The following is a 16,312-nucleotide window of genomic DNA, read 5'->3' as shown; positions in this document are numbered from 1 at the left end:
ACTAGCCCAAGACACTACAACCCAAAGACAAAAAATTCTTGCATTTACAAGAAAGAAAATCTCTCCCACCTTGGCCAGATATTATCAGCTGCAGAACCACACAGATGAGCACCTTGAGCTAATAAAAGTTTTAGAAGTCAACTTCCACAGCGAAAATCAATGTAGGCAGAAGGTTTAGAACAGAATTCCCAGGTAGGGAGGAAGTGAATTTCAGAGCAAGCGCTTAGGGAAGGAAATTCCTCTGCACATATTAGCCACATTAAGCATAGCCACCGTGCCAGCCTCAGTAGTGAACAGAACATTCATTTGCCCTGTTACTGGTGGAAGAGAGATAAATGGAAAGGCAGGGCAGCTGTGAAAGCTGTGACTAGAGCTGTGAGGATGAACCACGGCAGTCCTACAGTTTCTGCTAACCCCTGTGACTTGCCAAGGTGTTCAAGCAGTAGAAATAAGGAAGCAGGTTAAGAAAAAAAAAAAAAGGCAAGAGCCTTCTGATTTAAGTAAAGGTAACCAGACACAACTAACTAAAATGAAGCAGTACAAGGAGGGGGTGGTTTATAGACCAGCAATTGGCGGCTGAAGGCACATAACTAATCAAGAATATAATAGGGGAGCTCCTGAGTGAGTGACAAAGATCCCAGCCACAGTGACATCTGGAGGTCAGGCCTGCTGATCCACCAGCACTGGAGAGGAACACTGGGCCTAAGCCTTCAAGGAACCAAGCAAAAGTTAAACACCACAGTGCAAAGCTAACAAGATCAAGAGGGGCCACATAATCAGCTCTGGACCATTCTGGTTGAAGATACAGAGGAAGAATGCTAGGTTTTGGAGGGGGAGGAGAGCTACAGGAACCGGATGCCAGGCTGCTTCTGCTGCCCCTCAGACAGCACTTCCAGGGCTGCTAGCTCTGGAGCCTTGGCTGTATCACTATCAGGAGTCACAGGTTCAAATGGCCACAGGGGCTGGACAGGAAATGCAAAGGAGGCAGTCCAGGTGGGGACGCGTGAGCTGGAGAACACAGTCCTCCTATGAACAAGAAAGGCCCTGCTCAGATGCAGCTGATAGGCTGCCTCATGGGGATTCAAGTCCAGCGTTTCCTAAACTACTGTTTCAGAAGCCAGAGATCTAAATTTTTATGTCAACTTGACTTTAAATGTTGGCAGCAGACCAAACCAAAGCACAACTGCAGGCCACGTCTGGCCCACAGGCTTCCCAGTTTGCAGCCCCTGATCTGTAGGCTGAACAACAACAATCGCCCAAGTCCCTTAAACACCCCCACCGCACTTCTGAGGCCTTGGGGGAAGAAAGGCCTCATGAACCTGACTGGAGAACAGGCCCGGAAACTGCAGCAGCTGGTGACGTTCCTGTTTACTTGCTACTCCACTGAAAAGGGAGCAGACCCCAGAGGATCTTTCTAGTAGAAGCAAGTGTGGCCTTCAAAGAGCCTCAGACAAGAGTCAAAGATGAGATCACTCAGGTGGCTCAAGAAAGGAAAAGGATTTATTAGCCCCTTTCCAGGACAGGGACCCGGGGGCAGTGGCCGGGTTCAGTGTTCTCACATTCAGAGGGAAGAAAAGGCAGCAGGGAAACCCGACTGACTGCCTTCACTCGTTCTCATCTATACAGCTTTGTGCTCACAAAAACCATCCTCTTCTCCTGCAGGGAGGACACAGGGCCCGGAGGGAGAGAATGGCTTGGCTTTACTCTTGGCCTTTACAGACAGAGCCGGGGCTGGGGACCCAGAGCATCAGCCATTCTGTTCACATGGAGCAAAACTTGGGTCTGGAAGGGATGGGCAGCGGGGCTCTGGCTAGCCATTCCGAAGGTCTGCCGCACCAAGCCCGAAGCACGGGCTTTCCGCTCCTTGACGCTTCAGGCAGATCTTAACTTTATTTATAAACGACGAAAATCCAAGCAGCATTAATTTAGGGGAACAAAAAATGGTTTAAAAAAAAACCATGGAGGAGCAGGACAAGGAGGTGGTGAGCATCCACAAGAGGAGGAGGAGGAAGCAGGAAGAGCCCGAATTCCACTGGGTGCCGAATGTGCTTCTGCGTCTCCGCGGCCGGGGAGGCCCTTCCTTCCTGCTCCCCCAGCTGATGGCCAGACAGCAGAGGGGATGCTGTAGTGACTTTAGGACAAGCCCTGGAGCCCTGTCTGGCCACTGCCATGGGGAGTACCATGGATTGACCCCAATCAACTCCCACCTTCACCATCACGCATGTGAAGAAGGTTTTAACTCTCCTGTCCAAAGTCCTCTGAGAATTTCTTCACTTTCAGGAGGTCATCTGCATTCACGGTGGGCCGAGTGGTGGCCAAAGACCGGAGCATGTCCGACTGCAAAGACAAGTGCTTGTGGGTGAGGGAGGCTGGGCTCCAGGGCCTCAGCCTGCCTTAGTCTCAACCCCATGCAGTCCAGGGTGGGAAGAGCCCTGCCGCCGAGGTCACGCCCCAGCCCCTAATGCAGAACTCCCGTTGCCTGGTTTCTGCCTGAAGGCCTCCTGGGGTAGGGACGCTCCCCTCCTGAGGCAGCTCATGTCATTTCCAGATGGCCTACTTCCGGTTGAGAGAATCTAAGTTCCCATTATTTCTTAACTCATGTGAGAAGCTCTTTTCCAACTGCACGCCCACCACACCAGGCCCAATAGCAAACACTTGCCTCACAGAACAGGCAAGACCAGGATAAGGAGAGGCCAAGAACAGTCAGATGAGAGGCTGCCTATGCAACTGCACCAAATCAAACCGTGCTGACAGACATTTACTGGTTCCTTCTGTGTACAAAACAAGCTCTGTGTAGTCCTCTCTCCCAGCTGGCCACTTACCATGCAAACCACAGGCTCTAAGAGTTTGTCACCGGGGACATCCATCCAAGTCATTTCCATGGCCCCTGGGTCCCCTGGTGAGCATGGGGTCAGAAGGTCGTCGATCATAATGCTAGGGTTGGTGCGGGAAGGGCCACAGACCTGAAACCAAACAGGAGTTTGACTGGCTGGAGGGGTTGCCCCATGGCATTTGGGGAAGGGGCGGGACGACTCAGGTTTCTGAGTCCTGAGCATGGTATGAACAAATGCCTGGGTTTCTAGATCATCAGTCTGATCTGACTGATGGGCTCCTTCAAACCCTTGGGCTGGGCAGTCAGTGTGGCTCCAAGTCTGATTTCAGAGGTTCGTGATCAGCATGCTATTCCAGCTACTATTCTCTGGAATCTCAATCTGTGGCCCAAATGCCTAGAAAGCTTCCTCTTCCTCATCAACTCCATCAAATCTCACCACAAGTGCAGTGACATCAAAATGTTTTTCCAACCGAAGGCTGCGTGCTCCATTGGCAACATCTCCCCAAATATCCCCAAGGCTCAATCCCTCCCGTCATTCAACTCTTGACTCAGTGTCACCCAGTGTGGCATGTCCTTTAAAAGTGAAACCTACCCACACCCCCTCCAAACCTCAGAAACACCAGACCTCCCTCCCTGGCTCCGTCTTCCCCTCATTACCCTCTAAGAAATGAGTCTTTATTTTGTTTGTTGTCTGTCTCCCCCACTAGAAACGAGGCTCTTGTAGGGCAGGGATTTTTTTTTTTTTTTTTTTTAAAGAAGATGTTGGGGGTAGGAGTTTATTAATTAATTAATTAATTTTTGTTGTGTTGGGTCTTTGTTTCTGTGCGAGGGCTTTCTCTAGTCGTGGCGAGCGGGGGCCACTCTTCATCGCGGTGCGCGGGCCTCTCACTGTCGCTTCCTCTCTTGTTGCGGAGCACAGGCTCCAGACGCGCAGGCTCAGTAGTTGTGGCTCACGGGCCTAGTTGCTCCGCGGCATGTGGGATCCTCCCAGACCAGGGCTCGAACCCGTGTCCCCTGCATTAGCAGGCAGATTCTCAACCACTGCGCCACCAGGGAAGCCCTAGGGCAGGGATTTTTGTCTGCTGTGGTCACAAGTGTCTCCCCAACACCTAGAACAGTGCCAGGCACACAGTAGGACCCTCGGCGACACCTGACAAACATCTGCTGCGTGAATGGAGTTCTTCTTCATGGTGTGTGATTTTGCACCCACTGCTTTCAGACATGCAGCAGGGTCTACCATGCGCATCAGCACAGTGCTGACTGCAGGGGTGGCAGAGGTGACAGTCACGGTGCCCTGTCCTCTAGCATCACACAATCTGAGATGGTCGCCCTCCAGCCAGAACTGCAGGGGAGGTGGAAGCAGGTGTAACCCCAGCCCCTGGAGTCAGAGAGCTCACCATGCACTTACCCTTGGCTCCCCAGGAGACCCAAAATGTGTCACCCAAGCAGCCAGAAAGCCAATATCCCCTTTCCTGTGACACTTTCTAAACAATTCCTTGCTGGCCCACTCACCTTTTTGAAGTGTGTCGCTGACTGTACTTTCCTCACGGGCTGCATGAGGGAATCCCGCACGATGATGCTGATGTCTGCGCCCGAGTAGCCTTCCGTCTTCCGGGCCAGCTCGTGGATGTTGGCGTCTGTGAGGTTGTGAGGAGTGCTCCCCAGATGCAACCGGAACATCTGGGCACGGGCAGCCTCCTCCGGCAATGGGATATAAATTCGCTTTTCAAACCTAGAGAGACAAGCACATGGCACGACTTGAGAGTGGATGGCGGGATGGTCTCAATGGAGAGGCTTGGGGGGCCCTCCAGAAGCCGGCTTCACTAAGGGCTCTGCAGACACGGAGAAGCCGCCAGAGAAACGGGGTCAGGCTGCACCCCCTGCTGCCAGCAGCAGGTTGACCACGGCTGGAGACAGATCTCGGCCCCTGCCTCCTACTGGGGAACACTCACCTCCTTCTAATGGCTGAATCCAAAACCCACGGGATGTTTGTGGCACCAAGTACCAGAGTCCCATCATTGTTATTCCCCACCCCTGTGGAGAAAGGGAAACACAGACGCCAACTCAACACCTGCAAGGATCAGTCAGAACCTGTGGGAAGGACCTCAGGGACTTTGCCTCCTGAACTGGAGCTGTCCCTGTGACACCACCGTCAGGAACCCGGCTGGCTTTAGTTGGGTGAAGAGCCCTACAGCCCTGCCTGCCTTGGGAGGGGCGGAGAGGTGGCCAGCCAAGGCTGCAGTAACCTCTCCTCAATGAGAAGGAGCTAAGAATTGCTTCTCTGATATCCCCTCCACTGAAAGGACAGTCAGGTCCAGCCACAGCTAAATAATGACGCCCTAGGCTGGCTTTAGCGGGGGACGAGAACCAGGGAGGGGACCCGGGACTGGCACACACCCTGCATCTGGACCAGGAACTCCGTTTTGATCCTTCGGGCGGCCTCACTCTCATTTTCGTTGCGGGATCCGCAGAGTGAATCCACCTCGTCAATGAAGATGATGGAGGGCTTGTGCTGCCTGGCCAGCTCAAACAGGTTCTTGACTAGCCTGTGAGGGTGAGACACAGGGTTGGGATCCAGACACCTGCACACATGCCCAGCCGGGGTCCCAAGCACCACCTCTCCTCTTGCCCTTCCCTTGGAGAGGCTGAGACGACAGAAAAAATAGTGGTAACAGATCCTCTGGCAGCACTGCACTGAGAGGAAGAGCAAGCCTTGGCAACAACTTCAAATCCTGGCAGCCCCGTTCATTAGCTCTGGTCTGAGGACAAGTCACTTCCCTTCCTCTCCGCCTCAGTTTGATCATCTGCAAAATGGGAGCCGGTATGGGGAATAAGTTAACTGTATAAAGTCCCCAACAGAGAACACTCAGCTGAAACCCAGTTACTGTGAGCACCTTTCCCTTCCCTTCATGAGGACTTATGGCTCCCAAGTTCCCTTCCAGTCTCCGTTGGCTCTGTGAGGACCGTGTCCCACCTGACGAGCTAGCAAGATACCCCTCTCCCAGCTACTCTTCCTGGCCATCCACAGCGGCTCCTCTGGGAGGTGATTCCAAGGGCAGGGAAGCTGGACCACGAGCAGCTGCCAGGGCTGCCAGGAGAGTGGAGCCTGGCGGCTGACTTACTTCTCACTCTCCCCCAACCACTTAGACATCAAGTCTGAGGAGGACACAGAGAAGAAGGTAGAGTTGTTGGCCTCCGTTGCCACTGCTTTGGCCAGGTAGGATTTCCCTGTGCCAGGGGGTCCGAAGAGCAGTATTCCCCGCCAAGGGGTACGCTTGCCTACGAGAAAGAATGAACTGAAGTAAGCTTCTTCCTGACCGGGGAAAGGGAACAGAAAAAAGCAGAGGGATCTCAGTCATGGTAAACACAGGCAGAAATGAAAAGTTCTACATGACAACTTTGCTCTAGGAGCAAAGGAGCAAAGGGAACTAAATCACCTGCCGAGGGCTTGATCCTAGCCCTGGCTCATGACCCCCAGGACCTGGCAAAGTGACACTGGCTGGCACTGGTTCCTAACCCTGCCTACCACTGAGATGGTCAAGTCAAAGTTCTAGCCACAGAAGTGTTTCTGACACTGAAGAGAAGCCAAGGAGTAGATGACTGTGATGAGCAGGCCCTGGGCCCTTGCCTGCTAAGGGCAAAAGGGAGCCAAGTCACCATCTGCCACCTGGACACCTTCATAATGGGGGCCCTCAGCTGGTGGCCTCAGAAGCCTGATTTTTCTTTTTTTTTTTTTGGCCACGCCACGCGGCTTGCGGGATGTTAGTTCCCTGACCAGGGACTGACCCGAGACCACAGCAGTGACAGCGCAGAGTCCTAACCACTGGACCGCCAGGGAATTCCCAGAAGCCTGATATTTTTGCATCTGGGCCTAAAGTGGCTCAACTCTTACCTGTGAACAAGTGTGGGAATTTAATTGGCAAAATGACAGCTTCTTTGAGGGCCTCCTTGGCCCCCTCCAGCCCGGCCACGTCATTCCACCGAATGTTGGGCTTCTCCATCACGACAGCACCTGCAAGATGAGGGCAGAGCCTTCGACCTGGTGCCCAACTCACCAGGGGCTCCTTGCCACGTCCCCCTCCCATCACCACAGGCCTCAAGCCTCTTACCCATCAGCTGTTCTTGCAATTTCTTTTTCTCTGGATTATCCCCTTCACTGTCACTATCGCTGCTGGGAAAGGAGACAGAAGATGACAGGCTGGAGCAAGAGGCAGTTGGCAAGGGGGCTCTCAGAGCAAGGCCAGGCTCTGGCTGCCAGCCTGGTGCTAAAAAGATGCTTTCCCTGCTCAACAGTGGTGAGAGACCCACAGACAGGCACCTCGGGGATGTCGGGGCCACACATCATCAGCACTCCCCTCTGGATCCTCCAGGAAACACTCTCATAACCCACCCTCGCTTCTTCATCAAGGGCATAAGAATCGCGGCATGTGTCCTCTCTAGCAGGCTGGTGAGGGACCTGTACTTTGGCTGGACTTCAAGAGCAGCCAGGCAAGCACTTGGAGCTGTTACTGGCCTTTTATAGGGACTCAAAACAGGACAGCAAGTGGCTGTGCCTCCAGGGCCAATCCCTATTCGGACATAAGTAACTTGCCATCCTTAAAACTCTTCCAGCCCTCCTGAAGGTGCTTGCCCTCCTGCCCCTACCTCAGTGTGTCTCGCACTCTGGGCACAGGCGTGTCCTCTCCGTCCAGGAGTCTAAGCACAGGCGTGTCCTCTCCGTCCAGGAGCAGGGCCTCCCACTCTGGGGAGGCAGCTGACACACCACCTTCCTCTCTCCTACTCCCCAGCTGGGCACCCTCCCCTCACCTCCAGGACACCACTGGCCTTTGTGCTCAAAACACAGATGGGAGGTGACAGGCTGTAGAGGGAACATGGCTTTAAAGTCAGAAACAGAGGCCCCGGGTGTGGGTCCAGACTCCATCAAGTACCAGCTCTGTGGCCATCCCTGAACCTCTCTGAGTCTGCTGCCATATCTGTCAGATGAAGATGAGAATAACAGCAGCTGACATTTATTCGATCCTTACTGCGCTCCAAGCCCTCTTCTCAGGGCCTTATCCGCATCGTCTCATTTGCTCCTCAGAGCAACACTAGGAGGGAAGTCCCACTACCTTCCTCCTCCTACAGATGAGGAACGTGCAGGCCCAGGAGGGTCATGGCACTTGTCCAAGGTCACACGGCTAGGAAGTGGCAGAGCTGGGCTAGATCCTCAGAGTCTGGCTCCCCACCTTGCCCACAGCTTTTCCATACAGATCCAATGAGATGATGTATTGATAAGTGGAAGTTTCCTGTAAAGTGCCTGACGAAGGCAGCTGCAGGCATTATCACTATTATGAACAGAATTTCCCAAAAGGAAGGTGCCAGGAAAGTCCACAGCAGCGTCAGCACCAAGACGACGGCGACACAGGAAACAGACACCTGTTCGTGGGGGCTCTGGTCCCCACCAGGTCCTCCGCTCCTCCGTACTCACCCCTTGCTCTCGCTCTGGTTCTCTTTGACTGGCTTCTTGCCATGCTTCTCTTTATTTCGTAAATAATCCTTCAGCTTCTCTGCCCGGTCTAGGTACTGCATGCACTTGGCTCGAATGCTCTCCTTGGCTTTGTCGCTGTGTGCCTCATCTGCAAAGAGGAACCACGTAGGGGCCCCTGCGAGCCCCCGTGTGCCCGCCCTCCTCTCGCAGGGGCTCTGCGGCTGGGGAGGACCCCACGTGGGACTCACATTTGATAGCATGCAGGAAATACTCCACGGCATGCTGGTAGAGCCGGAGGGCCTCCTCGTAGTTCTTGGCTTTATCCTCTTCTGTGGCTTTTGTCACCAGATCAATGGCTTTCTGGAAAGGCAAAACATAACCCAGTGCTTCCCAAGAGATCCAGAAAGCCCCTGGGTTCCAGGCAGCAGGAATACACTGTTAAGAGATATTGCCAGGCCCGGGACTCTGTCAGTCACAGACCTTTATGTTGGCCTACTTGTCCAACATCAACTAGAAAGGCCCTGAAAGGAAGCTTTAAAAGACAGCCATTCCTTTTCACAATACACTCATACAGTTAAAAGCAACCTCCTTCTCAGTCAAGCAGAAGCCTGATCATGTATCTCAGGTTAGGGCTCAAAGGGAGAGTTCACTTTCTATTTCACAGCTTTGGGGGAAAGAGAAATAGACCTGGACTGAGAGCCTGCAACAGGGCAAACCTCAGAACCAACTGATTGCTGTGTGGTTCAGCATGGAGGCCAGAAACCGTCCTTGACCTCATGGGCCAGAGAGGAGCCAGCCAGCTAGGAAAGTCCTCCATCGACCCAAGAGTTTTATGAGAGGGACTTAAAGGGATCTCTGCTTCTTTCTACTGGCCCAACTCACTTCTCTAGGCTGAAAAGAGAAGATAGTTTCCTTGAAGTTGAGACCTAGGGAAGGGATGCTTAGACGTGTGATTCAATACACCAGTAGATCCAGGAAGAAAAGTGTGTGCTTACTCCAGAGGCATATATGAGCTGCCAGTGGAGGGCAGCGATCCTCTGGAACCTCCTAAGAACTCTGTGAGAGCCTCTGTAAACCTTTAAACCCTGTAGGTCTGTACTCTGCCCTGAACTTAAAGCATGCTGGATCTTTCAGGCAGCTGCCCCATGACTACATATCCAGTTTTAGAAACCACAGCTTTACCAACCTGGGAAGCACTACCAGAATTATCCTCTGCAGGCTGATACAGCACTAGACACCAGGCAGGCAGAACCCACTGTATACACACAGTTCCTTCCACAGTGAACAATAAGCCTCCTGACCAGCTCTTGGCAGGGCCTGGGCATCTGTGCAGCCCTTTCTCATCTGAAAATAAGAAGTCTCAGAAAGACACAGGGAGTGCTACGGAACAAACAGACTGGGATAGATTACGCCAGGCTGATGTAAAACAAACTCACCAGGTTGAAGAGATGAGGAAAGGTGAGTGTTGGCTACTGTTTTCAAGCTTCAGCTCCCTACAATACTTAGAAATAGATAATGGCTAGGCACCCTGAACCTTCCTGCATAATTAGTTTAACCACAAGCTTCACGTGTCTACTCTCCTCCACGAGGCCCTTCCTCCAGATAGACATGAAAGGGGTGCCCCCATCACCAGTGGCTTCTAGTTTCCAGAACACACACCCCCAGTTCCTTGGACTTCTCCACTCTATACACTTTGCTTGGGTCTGTCATTTTGAAAGGGGGGTTCAGAACGATACTCGAGGTATGCTCTGCCTCTCACATGGCAAGGCAGGCCCATCCCCTCCCTCCTTCTAGATACTCTATTAATTATTGCACCTCAGAGTATATTCGGTTGTTCTGGCAACCATAAAGAGTTTTTCACATACAAGAGGACTGATCTGCAACTTGGAGACGAACAGTTTTGCATAACAGCATGGAAAGGTGACAAATAAAACTACCAGCCCTGCTGAATCTCTAGTAACAGGTGTGCCAAAGGATGAGGATGGAAGAAAAGGGTAACAAAGATGTGCTAACAGAGGAGGTGGCAAACTTTCTGTAAAGGAACAGAATGTAAATATTTTAGACTTTCCTGCCATACAATCTCTGTTGCAACTACTCAACTCTGCCTTTGTAGCCCCAAAGCAGCCACAGACAATATGTAAACAAATGAGCAGAGATGTGTTCCAATAAAACTTTATTTATAGATACTGAAATTTGAATTTCATGATTTTCACATATCATGAAATATCCCTTTTTTCAGACACTTAAAAACGTAAAAACCGGGTTTCCCTGGTGGCGCAGTGGTTGGGAGTCCGCCTGCCGATGCAGGGTATGTGGGTTCGTGCCCCGGTCCGGGAGGATCCCACATGCCGCGGAGCAGCTGGGCCCGTGAGCCATGGCCGCTGAGCCTGCGCATCCGGAACCTGTGCTCCGCAGCGGGAGAGGCCACAACAGTGAGAGGCTCGCGTACCGCAAAAAAAAAAAAAAAAAAAAAAAAAAACGTAAAAACCTAGGACACGATGTTAAGTGAATGAAGCCAGTCACACTGGACCACATATTATATAATTCCATTTATATGAAATGCCCGGAATACGGAAATGCATAGGGACAGAGAGTAGATTAGTGTTTGCCTAGGGTTAGGGGGAATAGAGGGATCAGGGGGGTGATGAAAGTGTTCTAAAAGTGATTGTTGTGATGGTTGCACAACTATGAATATACTAAAAGGACTGAACTGCACACTTTAAATAGGTGAATTGTATGGCATGTGAGTTATATCTTAATAAAGCTGTTCTTCTAAAAAAAGGAAAAAACATTCTTATCTCACAAGCCCAATAAAAACTGGGCAGGTGAGATCTGCAGGCCATGTCTGTCGACCCGTGTGATAACAGCTTCTGCTGGTGGATGGTGGGGCTTGGCTTTGGACTCCAGCAAATTCCTGGCTTAGTAACCCACTGTATTCCACGCCTCTGTTCCCCTCTTTTTGTCCACCTGGAGTAACCATCCCTCCTCCACCTCCAGGTACCTGCATGCCCCCCCCATCCTTTGACCACCCAGCCAAATGCCTCTTCTTCCATGACCTCTTGCCTAACTCTCCCAAGCACTGTGTCTGTCATCACTTAATGAGCACTTAGTATGTAAACGACACTGTGTTAAGAATGCTTTACCTGACCTACTCAATCTAGAACCACTATCACAACAACCCTATACAGGGTATTACCCCACTTTACTGACGGAAAACCCGAGATTCCAAGATCAGCTAACGAGCGCCCAAGGTCACATGCTAGTGAGTGGCAGAGCCGAGATTCAAGCTCAGGTCTGAGGCAAAACAGTTTGTTTTCCGGCCCAGCAAATGCCGGCAGCACCTGGAGGATGGGTCAGTCATGCATCCAGGTGGCGCCACCCCAGCACCACCCGACGCGATATAAGGAATGAATGAAGGGTCTTTGGCCGAGAAGAGGAAATCGGAGACCGTGGAAGGAGCGGGGGTTTGTTCGAAGGGAAGCAGGAGGAGGAGGAGGGGAAGCCAGCGGCCCGACCGCGGGCCCAAGCTTCCCGGGTGTCGCTTGTGAGGCCCGGGTGAGGCTGATCCCCAGGGCAGTCCCGGGGCGCCGGCTACATGTAGCGGCCTCGGGGCTCTGCACGGCCGAGGGAGCCGGGCGTTCTGGACGAGAGGCGACCCTCGGCTCCGAGCGCGAGAAAAGAGAAACGGGCGGAGGCGACGACAGGGCGACGGGGCGGGGGCGCGAGGCCGGGGCTCCGAGGAGGCCGCCCGCCTGCCCGCTCGCAGGCCCCGCCGCGCCTCCTTCGGCCTCCTCAAGCCGGGCCGGGCCGCGCCGCGCCGCGCCGAGGTACCTGGAGGGTTGACGTTGTCATTTCATCTCCTGGGTCCGCCCCACACCCCGCGGCGCTGCTTGCAGCCTCGGTCCGGCCCCGAGAGCCGCGGAGCTGGTTCGGCGCGGGGAGCGCGGCGGGACGGCGCTGGGCACGGGCAGGGTGGCCGCTCGTAGGGGAGCGGAGTCTGAGGGCGAGCGAGTAGCGCGGCGCAGAGCGGTCGGGTCCGAGCCGCGCGGCTGCCCCCCGGCGGTCACGACCGGCACTGCAGGCGCCGCTCCCCGCCGTGGCTGTGGGACTAGGGTCCGGACGGGGCAAGGGGCGCGTCGGGGGTGGGGCGGGACTGGGGGCCCGAGGGGGCGGGGCCAGAAGCAGAGCAGAATGGAATCCTCAAGTCCTGGATCCCACTTTGAATAAAACAGCACCTATAGGGCAGTTTTTACTCGCACAATAAGCCTGACTTCCCAGAGCTTTGGGTTCCTGATGTTTAATAGGGTATGATAATAATTAGTATCTACCTTGTTTGCCTTTCGGAGAAAATGAATGAGCTAGCTAATGTAAACAGTGTACCCCACACTGGGGCTCAGCCCCTGGTAACGGGTTATTATGAGGCCGGTGGCGCTGTCTGAAGCCCATTCTGTTTTGCTTTATACTACTTTTCTCCTTAGGAAAGTGATTTTCTTAGGCCTCCAAAGCTAGGGGCTCTACCCAGGTGAACTTAGGCAGAACAGATTGGTTGTTCACATTCATTGAGTTCAGCATGTTTAAAAAACCAATAGGAAGGATCTAGTAAAGAAAGCTAGCCAACGGAAATAGGACCAAAGCCTAGGTGGGTGGATTGGCTGCAGACATTACAGTGGAAGCAGAGAAGATAGTTGCCTACCTAGGCTGGCCAGAAGGTAACAAGAAGTTAGGAGAGTACCTTTGGATGGACTCTGTTTTCTTGGTGAATTAGAAGGAAAGAGAATCTGCTGAGAGAGAGGGAGAGAAGGTAGAAGGCCTGGGGTGTGAGGAGAGTAAGGATGGTTTGAAATCATTTCAAGTGAACTGTGTTAAGGGCAAACCTGGTAAAGGGTGGCAACTTCCATAAATGTATAGAGATGACAATTTGTTTTGGATTTTTCTCCCCGGTACTCGGCTGCTCGAGTGCGGGTTCATCCATGAGGCTGCCTTGAAGATAGAGCATCAGGGGAATTCACAGGTTTGGTGAGTGTGGTACTACAATGGAATCAGAGCCAGGTAAGGTGGGAAGTGAATAGGGAGAAAGTAAAAGTGTCAGTGGACTAATTGAGGACTCCAAAGATTGAAGGATAGTCACAGTGGGAACACACTGGAGAGGGATCCTTCAGTTTTTAATTTTGGAAATGGCTCTGTTTCAGGTATAACACAGTCGAGGGGCTACCATGGGAGCTGGAGGATGGGTGACATGGAGCGAAAGGGGCTATCATCACACACGGGGAGTTCAAGGAACCAAAAGGCCCGGTGCTGAGCATCCCTGTGGACACTGGAGTCAGGATAATGGCAGGAGTGGCAGGACAAGGCCTTTGAGGAGTCTGGGTGAGATGAGGAGGCAGACACCCTCCAAATCATGGCTTCTCAGCTTCTACCCTGAAACACTGCTCTTTTAGACACTGATGGCTGAGTGGAGAGGCTTTCATTTGATGTCTGGCACCAATGATGTTATGTCATAGTCACTATGCTTTTACGTCATTGAGAGCACAGGGCTGGGGCTTTTCCAGGGGCCTGGCACAAGACAGATACTCAATATCTGCTGGAAGAACTAATAATTAACTAAAGAATTAATAAGCAAACAAAAGAGAGGGACCTAACGGGTGGATAAGCATGAAACAGAGAAACTGAGAACATATTAACTCCAGTTACTTGATAGGCTGTTCCAGATGGAAGACAGAATTAAAATGAAAAGTCCCTACAATTAGAGAAGTTTGTATTAGCCTGCTAAGGCTGCCATAACAAGATACCACAGGGTGGCTTAAACAATAGAAATATATTTTCTCACAGTTCTGTAGGCTAGAAGTTCAAGATCAAGGTGCTAGCAGGGTTGGTTGGTTTCTTCTGAGGCCTCTTTTCTAGGCTTGCACATGGCCACGCTTTTGCTGTGTCCTCAGAGAGTCTTTGTTCACATGAGCCATGGTATCTCTTTTTCACATTTCCTCTTCTTATAAGGATACCAGTCAGATTGGATTAGGGTCCATCTTAATGGGATCATTTTAACTGGATCACCTCTTTAAAGGCTCTATTTCCAAATACATTCTGAGGCGCTGAGGGTAGGGCTCAATGTATGAATTTTGGTGGGATACAGTTCAGCCCATAGCAAGGGCTGGCGGGGTTGAGTTCCACTGGCTGTGTTCATCTTCCCTTTGTTCTGCCTACTCTGCTCTGACCTCTTGCTTAGCTTGTCTTGCGTGAGCCTGCTGTCCAGACGCTGACTGCTTTACAAGGCAGAGCTTCCGGGAGGAAGCCCCGCCTCCTAGAGGAACTTCTGTCCTTCCGATGGGAAACCAGAACTCCTCCCCATCACCACTGGATCACTGGTCGTTGACTTTCTTCTAGGATGCTAGCTTGAAAACAGGCTCTGAGGACACCTCAATTCTGCAGTGGTGTTGCCATTGCTGGGGTGGAGGTGTGAATGGAGGAAGGAAAGGGGGAATAAAGGCACTAAATCTAAGTTACTTGTGGGCTGGCACATGGAGCACGTTTAGGCTTGATTCTGAATCAGATCAATAACTTCATGTTCTTTTTCACTAGAGCAGAAATCAGATTCTCAGCTCCCACATTTTAGGTAGAAAGTCATTGACTTGCAAATGCCCAATTCCATTTGCTCTTTTTATTTTTAAGTAGTTGATTTACAATGTTGTGATAGTTTCAGGTGTACAGCAAAGTGATTCAGATATATATATATATTTTCAGATTCTTTTCCATTATAGGTTATTACAAGATATTGAATATAGTTCCCTGTGCTATGCAGTAGGTCTTTGTTGTTTATCTATTTTATATATAGTAGTGTGTATCTATTAATCCAAAACTCCTAATTTATTGCCCCCCCTTCCCCTTTGGTAACCGCAAGTTTGTTTTCTATGTCTAACTCTATTTCTCTTTTGTAAATACATTCATTAGTATCATATTTTTAGATTCCACATATAAGTGGTATCATATATCTGTCTCTCTTTCTGACTTACTTCGCTTAGTATGATAATCTCTAGGTCCATCCATTTTACTGCAAATGGCATTATGTCATTCTTTCTTATGGCTGAGTAATATTCCATTGTATATATGTACCACATCTTTATCCATTCCTCTGTCGATGGACATTTAGGTTGCTTCCATGTCTTGGCTACTGTAAATAGTGCTGCTATGAACACTGGGGTGCATGTATCTTTTTGAATTAGAGTTTTTCCGCATATGTGCCCAGGAGTGGAATTGCTGGATCTCATGGTAAATTTATCTATAAGTTTTTTAAGGAACCTCCACACTGTTCTCCATAGTGGCTGCCCATTTGTTCTTTCTTGCACAGCACTTTTCTATATTGGGTTCTGTTGATGCTGAGGATGTGGCACTTGTTGTAAACCCAAGCTTGGACCAGTGAATCAACTCTCCTTAGCCAATACAACCTCATAAAATCAGACTATACAAACTCCAGCATTCTAGGGCTCATGCCAAGCAGTAGGTTCTGAGCAATTTGTTAAGGAGCTTCTTGGTTGGGGGCATGAACAGTGTGGAGGAGGAGGAATAAAAGCAAGGTTCAGGGCTTCCCTGGTGGCGCAGTGGTTAAGAATCCGCCTGCCAATGCAGGAGACACGGGTTTGAGCCTTGGTCCAGGAAGATCCCACATGCCGCGGAGCAACTAAGCCCGTGCACCACAACTACCGAGCCTGCGCTCTAGAGCCCGCGAGCCACAACTACGGAAGCCCACGTGCCTAGAGTCCATGCTCCAACAAGTGAATGAACAAGAGAATGCAACAAGAGAAGCCACTGCAATGAGAAGCCCATGCACCACAACGAAGAGTAGCCCCCGCTCGCTGCAACTAGAGAAAGCCCACGTGCAGCAACGAAGACCCAACACAGCCAAAAATAAATAAATAAAATAAATAAATTTATAAAAAACAAGGTTCAGATGAGTAACATTTTGGAGAGGTAGGGCCAGGGCAAAATTCTGCTGAGATATCACACAAAGTGACTGATAC

The 16,312-nt window shown here is 51.2% G+C and overlaps 1 protein-coding gene across 3 annotated transcripts; it reads right to left on the bottom strand.

Moving 5' to 3' along the window:
• Positions 1 to 1,482: 1,482 nt before the first annotated feature.
• On the bottom strand, positions 1,483 to 12,308 carry VPS4A (vacuolar protein sorting 4 homolog A). Of its 3 annotated transcripts, none has more exons than XM_030863515.2 (11): positions 12,132 to 12,307; positions 8,549 to 8,660; positions 8,301 to 8,448; positions 6,943 to 7,004; positions 6,726 to 6,845; positions 5,956 to 6,112; positions 5,231 to 5,379; positions 4,786 to 4,867; positions 4,346 to 4,565; positions 2,823 to 2,963; positions 1,483 to 2,337 (listed from the first exon to the last, which is right to left on the bottom strand). In XM_030863515.2, the coding sequence occupies exons 1-11, from the start codon at positions 12,150 to 12,152 to the stop codon at positions 2,236 to 2,238; spliced, it is 1,314 nt and encodes a 437-aa protein (XP_030719375.1). In that variant the 5' UTR covers positions 12,153 to 12,307; the 3' UTR covers positions 1,483 to 2,235. The 3 variants fall into 3 exon arrangements, with proteins under 3 accessions (XP_030719375.1, XP_069900496.1, XP_069900497.1); XM_070044395.1 differs by having other exon boundaries at positions 6,943 to 7,001; XM_070044396.1 differs by lacking the exons at positions 1,483 to 2,337; positions 2,823 to 2,963 and adding an exon at positions 3,623 to 3,847 and having other exon boundaries at positions 12,132 to 12,308.
• Between the last annotated feature and the right edge of the window lie 4,004 nt (positions 12,309 to 16,312).

This window comes from Globicephala melas, chromosome 19 (assembly GCF_963455315.2).
Source record: "Globicephala melas chromosome 19, mGloMel1.2, whole genome shotgun sequence".
In the NCBI taxonomy this organism is placed as follows: domain Eukaryota; kingdom Metazoa; phylum Chordata; class Mammalia; order Artiodactyla; family Delphinidae; genus Globicephala; species Globicephala melas.
The sequence above is the reverse complement of the archived record's forward strand: the minus strand, read 5'-3'. Positions and strand labels throughout refer to the sequence as shown.